This window comes from Carya illinoinensis, chromosome 7 (assembly GCF_018687715.1).
Source record: "Carya illinoinensis cultivar Pawnee chromosome 7, C.illinoinensisPawnee_v1, whole genome shotgun sequence".
Taxonomy (NCBI): domain Eukaryota; kingdom Viridiplantae; phylum Streptophyta; class Magnoliopsida; order Fagales; family Juglandaceae; genus Carya; species Carya illinoinensis.
Genome location: NC_056758.1, coordinates 40,511,427 through 40,524,895, shown reverse-complemented (window position 1 = coordinate 40,524,895; position 13,469 = coordinate 40,511,427). Strand labels below are relative to the sequence as shown.

The following is a 13,469-nucleotide window of genomic DNA, read 5'->3' as shown; positions in this document are numbered from 1 at the left end:
ACTGGTCCGAAACTCTCCAATGTCACTTTTAGATTAATTATTTTGAAACATTGTGACTATTCGGCCCACGTATGAGGCTTGGTCTGCCTTAGCATTGTGTCTGTCTGGCCCACGTCCCAAGTCTAACAAAGTGCTATAATGAAGTTTGGAACCCATGCCCTCAAAATTAACGTACTTTTACCACCAGGCCATGCATCTCAATTATCACATAATGATTCCACAAGAATATATAATAGGCTCACATTAAAAAAATCCACATAATTTATATCTCAATTTACAATAATTATAACAATCTCCACTTATTAAAATTTCAATTAAATACCAATATCCTCTTGCATATATATGTTAATAATGGAAATATCACACATGATTTCATCCAACTTTAGCGAGATAACTCACCAATTAGTTTGCACTAATCCATGTATTTTATCATGACTTTTATGAACATTTACAAAAGTAAACATTAAACTTTTGCACTAATCCACATCTTATGCTTTATATTCAATCACACTTGGGAATAAGAAAAAGAGAAATAGTATTTGCAGTCGTGGTTGTGCAAGCGGCATGCAGTCGCTTTGAAAAAAATGAATTAATATGAGACCCACATAAAAAAAACTAACTTTTTAATCGTGGACCCCACTCTTTATCAAAACGATTGCGCGACATTTGTAATTCCACGACTGTATGTAGCATTGCTCTAAAAAAAATGTAGTCATCAAAGTCTCTTTCCCTCCTCTCTTTTCCATATTCTATTCTATTATATTATATATCTATCATGGTATTAGAGCCCTTGACTAACATTAAACTTGTTCCAATGAACTATTTTTTTTTTTTTTAATTTAAATCTTCACAAGCTTTGCATCCCACAATTTTTCATCATCATTTAACCATATTTCATCTCAAATCAATGCATTAGCTGTAAACTTTTTTATTTATTGGATTTTAGTTTGTTTTGAGCATTGTTTGAAACCCCAAATCCATTTTTAGCTTTTACTTTTGGTCCTATAGTCTAGCAAGGCCACATACAACCGATTGTTGGCTTAATCTTTAACATATTGTTAATTCTTTCTTAGTTTTGGCTCATTATCAACACATTGTTAGTCATAGTTCTAGATTCAATATTACAACTACTGATTAGTTAATCACCAACACGACTTTCATTATATCTCAAACTCAAGATTTCAAAATTATTCATCTTTAATTTGAGGACAATATTTAAGAATTTGATAATTATCCTAATTTAATTTCTTAATTATCAAATCAATCGATTTAGTTTTCATAATTATCAAATCCGGAAATTTGATTTTTATAATGATAAATTTTTTTACTTCTCATCTCAAACTTTCCTCATAAATAAAGACCAATACTTTGTATTCATGAGTAGGGACCAAGAAAGATATATCCCTCAAAACCTTCCTTCCTAAAAAAGAACACGACAATATAGAAAAATTATAAACCTCTAAACAAAATTTTTAGGGTTTTTTTGGAAACTAAATTGCTCAGATGTTCTAATATTACTTCACTATTATTCATTAATATTTTATTATTATTCGCAAACAATTTCATTACTATTTACCAATAATTTGATATACTTTGACCATCTAAATAAGTTTGGCAAGTAAGATAAAATACAAAATTCTCATATCTTATTTCATCATTACAACATTTTCAAATTTTCACATAAAATATAATAAAAAACTTTTTCAAATCTTAAAATAATAATAATATTAAAAAAATAATATTTTAATTTTTTTTATCTAAAACAAAAAAATTCCCATCTCACTTACCAAATCTATCTGAAAGTCAAGTACAAGCCAATCTTCTACCCTAAAAAATGAATCGGACAAAAGCGCATACAATTTTTACTTTTACACGTGCACGCAAGACTTCAGTAGCAGCCGGGACGAGGGGTGTACTTCTGATGGTTTCCCTCGGGACGCATTTTAATTTGGACTGTTAAATACCATTGGCCCTAGAAAACAGCTTGATGCACGGGCACGGGCACGGGCACGGGCACCGCCTCTCCCTTCAAGGGGAATGCAGTAAAAGTACCATGATTGACAATTATTTGATCGTCTTTTCTCCAAGGAAGATGCTAAACGTAACCAGTTTCATGCACCACCTTCCCCACCTCGCATGTCTTGCCTTCCAGAAGTGGGCCTGCAATTATTAGCAATGGCGTGGACGAATGTCATGCAGTGACAAAAAGCTCAATCTGTGCTTCTCTAACGTAATCAACCGTGACGATAACATTTTACTGGACCCAGGGCACAATAAAAACACCAATTTCCATCGTCTTCCTCCAAGGAAGTTTCAGCCTTTGTCACACCTTCGCCAGATACATTTAAGCCTCGCATCAGCGAATACCACATGATCTCATTAGCTTTTACCAGCCGAAATGCATCAACAGTCTTTGTCGTGATAAAATAACCCATCAACATGAATATTATCAGGAATCTACAAACATCATTATCCTCAAAAACATCAGAAAGAAAATCAATGAACCACAAACATCAAGAAAACCATATCATCAACCCAGCAACAAGACCAACAACCTCTATCATAACCAGAAAGGAATAAGGAAGGAGAAAAAAGAAAATGAAATTAATCGGAAGAGGAAAGGAAATAGAAACGAACATCAATCACAAAACCAGTGCACCGATTGAATATAAAAAAACTGATGCCAAACAACCCACCAGAAGAGATCCATGCTAAAAGAACAACTGTCAGTCGTCACAACATCCTACAGAATATGCAACTCGGCAGTAAATAGGCCATTTTTAACAAAAGTAAATAAGTCTCCACTTCCTTGAGCGTTGCAGCAATGCCCCCAACCATCTTCCCTAAAGATGGCTATGTGGCCATAAAATCATAGGATCTCGAAGTCATTCTAAAACTAGGTAAAAAAGCTCTTTAACAGCTTAAGGATTACATATAGGGAGGTATTCCGTATTCGGCAAATTATAGAATTACTATAAATAGTGCAACCAGTTCTAAAATTTGTTTTTAATAATTGTGCAACAAGGAAAGGGTTCTCTTTTCCACATACTACCAATCATAACCTTCACAGTTTGTTGTCAGTTTTGGATGCAAAGATTAGAATCCATGAATTTTACATTTATTAGACCTTTATCTTTTCCACATAACCAATCATAATCTTTAGAAGTAAGTAAAATGTGCCTTAATTTTCAGATGCACCTTGAATTCCATAGATAAAGATAAACCCCTACCTATATTAAACAATTGATGGGGTGGGTATCTTAAATATATAGGAAGTATGATAGAGAAGAAGAAAGTCTAAAACAAAGTGGGTAAACATGGTGAAGAAGGGTATGACAAACAGGGACAAGGCACGATATATAATATTGGATAAGATATCACAAGCTCAATTAGTTGAAAAATGGTCAATAAAATCAACCTCGATTTAATTAAGACAAAAGGCTTAATTGAGTTAGTTATTATTACATAACTCAAAGGATGCCTAAATGAAACCGATGTGAAACGTGGAAAGTATCATTCCCAACCACTTTGCGTGTGTAACATAGTGAAAAATTAACAAAATACTTTTCTTGATGGAGAAGATGATCAGAAACATTTTGAACCTAATTTTGAGTAACCACTCCTATGTGTGCACAATATAAATGAGGTGCCCTTGTGACTGCAAGTGCATACCACAAACAGTGGAAATTTGATACAGTAAATAGTCTCTCATGCATGCTAGATAAAGGCACATATTATGCTCATGATGATTCCTACTAAGGAGGTGTTGTCAGTATTCAGGGAACAAATCAAACTGTGGCGGCAATAAATAAATTCCAGGATTTTCTTTTTAATTTGAAGCTGGCCCACTTATGTGCTTCACTCATAATATAGTAAGATTGATTGAGAAGGTAATCAGAAATACCTCAAAAGAACCAATACGTTGCCTCTTTAATTGCGGAAAGACATGTTTCTCTCCATATCCTTAAATTTAGATATAACTGCCACTTGCTTATCATCCAAAGCTGCATTACTTGGCATCATCTAGAGAATCAGAAATTGACTTATATTTCTTTTTTCTTGTAATTCCTTCAACCTCTTCAATGTGACAGAACCACCGAAACTTTGGCCTTCTGGAAGTACCATTTTCTTTAAATTATTCTCAAGTTGGTAGGCAATGATTCCAAATGGGGACATCCAATGGTATTTATAAAAGATCCAGAATCCATCCCACTTGCTTTTCTTATCAGGTTTCCCTATACAAGACTCATTTCCTTGCACAGAAAATAACAATTTTTCTTGCTCTTTTTTGTGCCTTCAAATCTTACATTTGATTATGGGGCTGCATCCTTTGCTGTTTCCTTCTCCAAAATTTTAGGCTGCGTATGGATGTGAAGAGTTTTCAATTTTATATTATTTGTTACAAAATATTGCAGATTTGTTGTTCTGGGAGTTTTGTGAAAGGGGTGGCGCTGGTTGAAAATATGTTTAGGATGAGAAAGATTTCATATGTCATTTTGGTGTGAAATTGGTAGGGTCAATAAAAATGGTGGAGAAGAGAATTTTTGCCAGATGCATTTTTTTGGGCTCAGTGGAAGAGGCATTGCTCAGACTCCTTAAAGCATTCTATCAACTAACATACCTGTAAGACAAGAAAGAGAAAATTAACCAAATCTAAGAAGCTGACTTTGAACGGAACATATAAAGACCATGAACATAAATAGTTACGCTTTCGTACCTTGAGACATTCATCGCCGCTGGAATCTAGGGAAAAACTTACTTAAGGGAGTTTCTGGTACAGGTATCAGTTTTCCAATAACAGCTAGGGGCCAACTGAGAGAGAGAGAGAGAGAGAGAGAGAGAGAGAGAGAGAGAGTTCTGTCAGCCATAAGGGGAAAAACGTAGAGATAAGGTCTTCAATCTATAATCAGACAGCCCATGTTATCACATGGACAAGTCTTTCAAATTTGTTGGTTAGACCTTCCAAGTCTGCTAATGATCATCAAGCAAAAAAATTCACTTTGAGGGCAAAGTTCCCAAACAAACATAGTTGAGATTCAAGATGCTCAAAAACATCTTGGAAGTACTACCTCTTAAACTATTCATACCATAACAAACTGACCTCATAAAACCAATAACAATGGATATCAGCCACTGTGACCAGCTCAACTTTACTGTTGAGGAAAACTTCCCAAGAAACTCAATGATAATCACCTAAACAACAGCAACAAATACTTAGTCCAAGCAAGATAGTAAAGCATAACCAGAAAATAAAAATACCAGACAAATCTCACCTGAAGCACAACAGTTAGTCCAACTATTCCTATAAAAAGATAGTTTTTAGTAATTCCTTCAAATACATTAAATTCATCCGGCTTCCGAGCATTAAATTCATTGAAAACCTGCAGTTGGACCAATCATATCATTCATGTGCTTAAATGTTAAAAGATAACAGTCATGACATAGCAACATAACACCCAAAGTTTATCAGTAAAAAAGAACAAGAAGTTCACTATGCCCTGGGAGTGAGATCAGCTCAGCCAGTAAAATTTAAAGGCATAAACAAATCACACTGGAAAACTGCGATGCATAACAATGAAACATAGTCTAGAGAGTTTTCCCAAACAAGTAAAATTGGTAAAAGTACTTGATTGGGTTGCGAATGGAGTTTTGGCAGAAGCACTGTGCCATCAATACCCTAAGAAGCTTTCAATGACCTGTACGGTATTCATGTAATGACAGTGCATGCAATTTTTATACACCTACACGGTAGTCAGTGGCTACTAACTTCTGACTTCAAGCTTGTGTAAAAGAATAGAGAGAGAGAGAGAGAGAGAGAGAGAGAGAGAGAGAGAGAGAGAGAGAGAGAGAGAGAGAGAGAGAGAGAGAGGAGGAGCAGATGATATACACAAAATAAGAAAAGGAATTACAAGAGCAGCCTTTTCCTTTACAACAAAAGCACTATTTTTATTTATAAGACAGAAAGATTCGATCAACATCTGTCTGATCACTTCAAATGAAGCATGAAAGACTTTTAAACGCACAAGGAACAGCTTCACCTAGGAAGGCAAGAGTGAAACCATCTCATCTCACTTCTCTAAAAGACCAGATCCAGTCATCCACGAAGTCTAATGATAATGTTGTTTTAAATAAATTTAAGTACCAAAAAATATATAAAGTTCAAACAGTCAAAGTAAGTGAAATTAAATTATTTAAATTTCTTTCCCAACTAATTTCACGTGTTAAAACTTGCCTGACAGAGAACAAAGGAATTGAATATTAAAGTGTTCTTCACTTTGTTGGCATGCTCCGTTGTGTCACCCTTCAAATTCAGCAAACTCCTACCTCCGAAATGGAGAACAAGCAGGATGGTCACTTGATATAGAGCCTACAATTTCCCAACCACCATTATCGACGGCATACATCACTGACAGCTGGAACACACTGCTAATGAACTACTGAACACAAAAGAAACAAGAAAAGCCTTGTACCTGTATCAGCAAGTTCCTCCACATAATATTTGTTATAAGAGATTCCCTGGGAAACACACAAAGTCATCAGTATATTTCACAAAACTATCAAAGAAGCAAGCACAAGATAATCTAATTATTTTCACATAAGAGTTCAAGATACAGGAGACATGCCGGCCAAGGAAAATTTGACAAGCTCTGAATGAAGTTGATAGAGAAAAGAAATGATAGAAAAGGAAGCACAATTCCAGGCTGGTCCTAAAAGCTATTGGTCAATATGGCCACTATATAAGTTTGATCTATCATTTTCCTGAGTTCTTAGGCTATGCCTCCAACCTTTTTTTTCTATTTATAAATATTTGATTACTAATAAAACCTTTTTTGACATACCATCGAGAACTAGTTAGTGAACTTCTAGATGAATTGAGTACATAAATTAAATGACATTACAGCATCAACATCCATTCCCACTCCCAAGGAAAGCATAGCTTTTCAAAGATGGTCAGATCAGCATAGCATGAGACTCAATTGAGATAAAATACTGGGTAAAATCTGTTGTGAAGTAAACCAGAATAGAATAAAAGCCCCCATAATCGAAAAATTGAGTACGTAACTTAAATGACATTACAACATCAAAATTCTTTCCCACTCCCAAGGAAAGCATAGCTTTTCCAAGATGGCCAGATCAGCATAGCGTGACACTTAAAATTGAGAAAAATTACTGGGTAAATCTGTTTTGAAGAAAACCAGAATAAAATAAACGCTTCCATAATCGAAAAATTACTACCTTCGACCAACTGGTGGCCTCTGCATCAGGTGATCAGTTGGTGTTTCTGTAGCCAATGCTAGAGCTCCAAGAGTATCCATGATAAGATTAACCCAGAGAAGCTATACAAAGGGCAAAGAATGTCAAGCCATCAGTATGGTACACAAACCAATGAGAGAGAGAGAGAGAGAGAGAGAGAGAGAGAGAGAGAGCAAACCTGGACAGCATTTAGTGGGACATCACCAGAGGAAACAGCTGCCACAACATTTATAATCAGAGCTGCGACGTTCACTGTAAGTTGGAACTGAATGAATTTCTGAATATTTGCATATACAGATCGGCCCCACCTGACAACCTACATTAGTAGGAAAAAAAATATAATAATAATTCTCCTCTTAAAAATACAAAAGGCAAAATTGATTATATAGTGACCAGGATACTCTCAAATACATGCATGCCAAATAAGTAGGGTCACAGATTAGTAGGTCCCTGTCAATGCAATTGTGTCTCTTAACAATGAACATAAGAGAATCTTTCAGATTAATTAGAAGAACCTTCTATAAGAAGAAAATTCAGTGACTAGAAACACAAACTAATGCAACATCATTTACCCCAAAAAAAGGCACTAGAGGACAAGACATACCTTCACAACAGAAGCAAAATTGTCATCCAAGATAATGATATCGGAGCTCTCTTTAGCAACCTCTGTGCCAGCAATACCCATTGCAAGACCAATGTCTGCCTGAACTCCAAAATAATTGAACGGTGAACACCAATCAAGACTAACAAAATAGAAAATTGTGTTGTAGAAAATAAAAAGGACATTATTTCATTTCTAATAAATTTCAAAGTTTACAGGCAAGACAACAAGACTCAAACCGGCAGATATAGGTTTTACAGCCAAATCACCATCACATGATGGAAACAGCCACCTGGATCCACAATTAGTTTATTCCACTCCCATAGTCAAAATGATCAAAGTTTCAAAGGATCCCTTTTCTCCTTCATTGAAGAAAAAGCACATTTAAACAAGGCATTTTGAGGATAGGGAACCACTCAAGCAGACAGAATCGAATGGTCTATGCCACAGCAGTATCAACATATGTACAATCAATTAGATTCACTACAGGCTTCATCACATGTATGTTAACACTCAACTACAGACTTCATTACATGTATGTTAACACTACAGACTTTATCACATGTATGTTAACACTACAGACAACACTACAAGTAGGAAAAACCATAGCAAAGGACATGGTCAAACTTATGACTCCATAAAACATAGGGAACAAAAAGAAAAGAAAAGAAAATAAGAAGAGATAATGGAGAAATAGGAATTGTCAAACCTCATGTAGAGCAGGGGCATCATTGGTGCCATCCCCAGTTACAGCAACTACATGTCCTTTCCTTCTCAATGCTTGCACAAGCAAAAGCTTGTCACTGGGAGATGACCGCCCCATCACCTATATATTGGACAAGAAATGTTCTTTCTATCAGTTTTCCCACAAGAATTTAATTAGTGGATGTAAACATAAAAAAGAATTTAATCTAGTGATTATGCAAATGTAGCAGATCATACAGATATCCTCTCTGCAGTTTCTTCTTTTTCGGTATCTGATAAATCACGAAATGTTTTTCCTTCAATGAGATTTGGTTCAGTAGCATCTGCATCCGAACCCAGTATTCCAGATTCCAAGGCAATTGCTTTCGCAGTTTGAATATTATCACCAGTGACCATCCGCACCTACAGGTCAGGAAAAAAAAAAAACAATTGTTCACACAGGGTACTGCAATAATCAACAGTTATCAAGAAAATGAAGACCAAAAACAGCACCAAGAATTGGAAAAATAGAAAAAAAAAAATCTTTCAATGAACCACTTTAAAAGTAAGCAACAAAAAATAATTTGATAGATAGAACTAGAGTAATCTCACATATATTCTGCTACAGAAATCCTTAGACCAGAATTTTAACCTATTTATATGAAGCAGTGCCATTGTTTTAGAAGGTAAGGTTATCATAATAATACATATGGATACTATTATGAGAAACTATTGTGTATAAAAATACCTGTACATAAATAAAAACACTAGATGGACTGAAACTGAGAACCTGAGGATTTCATACAATCGATGAGTAGTATGTGCTCAGACATAGTGCATGTATTCTATACGTAATTATTTCAATATGTGAACTATATTTATCAAATTCAACTAAATCCCACATTGAAAAAACAACAAAAATAAGCAAGCAAAAAATTCTTGTAGAAGGTAATACGAGATTTGTAAGAAGAGAGTAATGAATTAGAATCCTAGCCATCAATGTAGATGTTGGTATAAGGGTTTGGTACTCCAATCCAATTAGAGTTCGAACTAAGTAGGATTTGCAGTCCAAACAGTGGCTGTAATGCAGTGAAACTATCATCTAACTATTAGTGGGGTGTTTGTAGATCCAACAAGGTGATTGGGAATTAGGGGTTGAATTATGGAAAAACATTCAAAGAGAGTAGCCATAATATAGAAGCATAACTCAGAAAACATAAACAGAGAAAGTTAAAAGGTAAATGTTAGGCAGCATAGATGGTGCCTGCACAACAAAATGTATCCCACACTAGGACTCTAAAGATTGGCAACGATAGCGTAAACTACAGGATCGATTGCAGAAACAGACCTTCAACAAGTAGTACTTGGGTTGCACCCCAGTGCTTATCAATAAATACCTTTTTTTTTTTCGTTACAAGAAAAAATTCACAAGCAACTAAAAGTTTAGAACTCAAAAGGTACCTTAACACCAGCATTTTGGCATAATCGCACAGCATCTTTGACACCAGGCCGACAAGGATCCTGCATTACATTGTCTACATGAGTGAAAAAACCAAGACAAGATTAACTTTCAAAAGATGATACCAGAGTGAAATTTTCTCCAGAAATTTCAGATGATGACCCAAAGGCAAGCCCTTTAAGTAGACATACATAAGTGTCAAGATCATTGTTGGACTTTGAACATTAAGAGCACCACAATAAAGCAATGCAGCCAAATTACAGAAATGTATTACAAAGGGAGGAGATGAAATAAATATAGATACGAATTCTACAAAATTGATATTAACGCAACTCCTCAAGGCAGAGTGCAAAGCCTGTGAGTGGGAATAACAACAAATTGGCATGTCCATATCTCATCCAATAAAATGTGTCTTTTCGCTCCATGTACCCACCCAGTGGATCCTGAACTAAAAATCAGCCCCTCACCCATCATTATAGGGGAGAAGGTGCTAATGGATCTAAAGCTAATTGGCTAAGAAGGATGTCAAGCTATGAAAAGAAACAATGATGTAAAATCGAGAAGAAACTGCAACCAAATTCATTAGAGAAATAATGCACAAGGCCAAATGATGTCAAAATCTAGAAACTACAACCAAATACAGACAATATAACTCTCTCAATATGAATCTATATTGAATTTCTGAGGAAATTCTACCTTGATACCTACAATAGCCAGCAGTACAAGATCATTCTCAGGCAACGCCCACTGAGCTAGTTGTTCTTCATCAGATGGAACCTCCTCCAATTCATATGATCTATATGCAATGGCAACACAACGCAAGCTACGAGTGGCCATGTTTTCAATAGCATTTTGAAAAAATATCATCTGCAAAACAAATTGGATTTCACTAAAATACTTTGAATACAAGCAGAATATACACTAAAAAATACAAAAGTATTATTATATCCGTAGATAAAACACTTAACATTTCTTTCAAGATATACATATTATAACCCACCAGGGCAATACCAAGCTGGTAAAAGAAAAGAGGGGCAAAGAGAGAGAGACAAAGGTAAAACCCAGTTAACTACTACAATACAAACAGTGAAAAGCTATTACAGAGTCATACCTTATATTCATCCATCATTACCACCTGATCAGTTGCATCAATATATCGTGTGCATGATGCCAAGACTATTTCAGCTGCCCCTTTCCAGTGAATATGAACTTGACGATCAGGCTGAATATATGGCAAAGAAAATGAACAACGGTCACTATTAATAACATGTCATTGTATATACAAAACACCCAGTATATCTAGACTTCTTTCTGAACCTCCAAACAAAGATTCCTGACTCACAAAAATTAAGGACCAAGAACGTAGTTTTACAGGTTCAGCTGTATGAAGCAATCACTCTTTTATTGAGGAAATAACAATGATAAGCAAAATGTGAAATGAAAATAGATGTCAAGGGAATTACTCACCTAGCCCAGATGCAATACAGGTCAATAAATATTAATAATATAAATCAGCTATATAAAATATGATACTATTCAATATGAAACAAACTTAAAATTTATACAGTTGATTTAACAAAACTAAACATCTTAAAATTCTTTCTATTGAAGTGAAATTCAAACTCTGGCAACCAGAATATTTTATCACGCAGGATGTAATACATGTGGTGCATTAGTGCAGTTCAAACGAGATATTTGATCCAGTTTCTGCCATGATTTCTCTCAGCATCATTACCTTGACCTTTCAAGGTAATAACTCCAATGTTGAGACAAAACCAATCTGCAAATCCTTAAATCTACTCCCCCTTTAATTCAAACCCCAAAGTCAGAGATAAGAATGAAGGAAGATTAAAGAAAGCAACAACAGAAAGATTCCAAGCTTTACTTCCTGGTAAAGAAATTCTGAGTCTCAAAAATGACATCAAAACCAGAAATAGAATGATCACTTTGAAGTAATACCATCACCATTGATATTGCCATACTTCTATGATCACTAGACACAAAGGACTGTGCATTCACATTACCAGCTGAAGAGCAACGCCGCCTCGTTTTTTCTCTGAGTTGAATGGGAAGACATGAATAACTGAAGAATCAGATCTGACAGCCTCGAAATTCATCCCCAGCTGTGAAGAAAGAGACCAGCTTTGTTAGTCTAAGATAAATAAATTTACCTGAGAACTGGAAAATGGTGTGCAGTTAGAAAATGTACCCTGACTCCCCAAAAAAGAATGGCCTTTTCTGTTGGCGATCCAGAAACCTCCACATCACCACCACCCTGCAGGGAACCAGCAACAGCATTGTCATACTGAGTGCAGATTGCCACTTGTTTTCCCGGGATAATTTATCAAGAAAAAGCATACCTCAGACATATACACACTGCCAGTTGTGTTCTGTGCAATGCCTTCAATAAGTAAAGCGGAAAGCTTGGGAGACAACTCTGACTTATCAGGAGAATAAATTTGTTTCTCACCAACATAAGCCTCAAACACAGTCATCTATCAATAAAAGGAAATGTCACAATTAAAAAAATGCATAGCTGAAAGAAAAAAAAAATTTGATAACTCCCCCTCCCCTCCAAAAAGCAAAAAAGTGGGGTGCAAGGAAAGAAGGATCTAGTTGAGCTTTTTTCCCCAAAACATCCAGCTAGCACTCAGAGTAGTTCCCTACCACCAGGCCCATGCAACATTATGTGCACTCCCAAAATCTACAATTAACCATCAGCCAAAACAAGCATACCACCCTCCTCGAAAATAAAAAGATTGATCAAGAAACATTAATAGTTCACCTGATTTAAAGTTAAGGTTCCGGTCTTATCACTGCAAATAGTTGTGGCAGAGCCCATGGTCTCACATGCAGAGAGCCTTCGCACCTGCAGCACAACTTCAGTTATGAACAGTATACTTCCAATCGCACAACAGGCATGTGTGTGTGCCTCGGCATCTGTGAGTAAGGTCTCCCATAAGCACAAGGATGGAAAATCGCCAACATTACATACCAGGGCCTTGTCTGCCATCATTTTTCTCATGGAATAGGCAAGGCTGTATCATAGTAAAACAAATAATAAGTCCATGGTAACATATGGGAACATTGAAAAATTAAAACATTTTCAGCCACGCAATCAATAATGTCTCAGATGATAAACAAGAAATAAGTAGCCAATACTGTAGGAATACATGTATAAGAATTACACTCCTGCCAGAAAATAAGTGGGTTTTGTTAGAGGATATGTTTGTAATTAGCATAAGTGTGCGAGGGTATAAGTGTCAAGTGCATGTAGTGTGTATATATATGTTTGTACATCAATTAAATGAGAGAGAAGTATTTTTCCTCCATAAACGTCTACATGGTATCAGAGCTGTTGTTTGAGGTGTTGGTGGTTTTTCCTGAGCTTTCCGATCAGTTTGTGGTGGTTGGTAGAAGTGTTTTCAGCGGCCCATAACTCTTTGAAGTATTTTCCTGCCACTTTCCGGC

At 35.7% G+C, this 13,469-nt stretch overlaps 1 protein-coding gene across 10 annotated transcripts in view; it reads right to left on the bottom strand.

The window, feature by feature from the left end:
* Positions 1-1,696: 1,696 nt before the first annotated feature.
* The window catches only part of LOC122317044 (calcium-transporting ATPase 8, plasma membrane-type-like), a 28,218-nt gene continuing 16,445 nt past the window's right edge, over positions 1,697-13,469 (bottom strand). For 9 of the 10 annotated variants that reach the window (XM_043133933.1, XM_043133943.1, XM_043133937.1 and 6 more), the window contains 20 exons: positions 12,994-13,036; positions 12,784-12,867; positions 12,359-12,493; positions 12,208-12,273; positions 12,023-12,121; positions 11,110-11,220; positions 10,695-10,865; positions 10,001-10,060; positions 8,798-8,962; positions 8,565-8,681; positions 7,859-7,957; positions 7,433-7,570; positions 7,237-7,337; positions 6,471-6,516; positions 6,233-6,367; positions 5,274-5,381; positions 5,102-5,193; positions 4,718-4,812; positions 3,905-4,621; positions 1,697-2,457 (listed from right to left, as the gene is read on the bottom strand). In XM_043133933.1, the coding sequence (XP_042989867.1) occupies positions 4,728-4,812; positions 5,102-5,193; positions 5,274-5,381; positions 6,233-6,367; positions 6,471-6,516; positions 7,237-7,337; positions 7,433-7,570; positions 7,859-7,957; positions 8,565-8,681; positions 8,798-8,962; positions 10,001-10,060; positions 10,695-10,865; positions 11,110-11,220; positions 12,023-12,121; positions 12,208-12,273; positions 12,359-12,493; positions 12,784-12,867; positions 12,994-13,036 (1,855 nt within the window). In that variant the 3' untranslated portion in view covers positions 1,697-2,457; positions 3,905-4,621; positions 4,718-4,727. The remainder of the gene's footprint in view (positions 2,458-3,904; positions 4,622-4,717; positions 4,813-5,101; positions 5,194-5,273; positions 5,382-6,232; positions 6,368-6,470; positions 6,517-7,236; positions 7,338-7,432; positions 7,571-7,858; positions 7,958-8,564; positions 8,682-8,797; positions 8,963-10,000; positions 10,061-10,694; positions 10,866-11,109; positions 11,221-12,022; positions 12,122-12,207; positions 12,274-12,358; positions 12,494-12,783; positions 12,868-12,993; positions 13,037-13,469) is intronic. The other variant, XM_043133942.1, reaches the window with a different exon arrangement.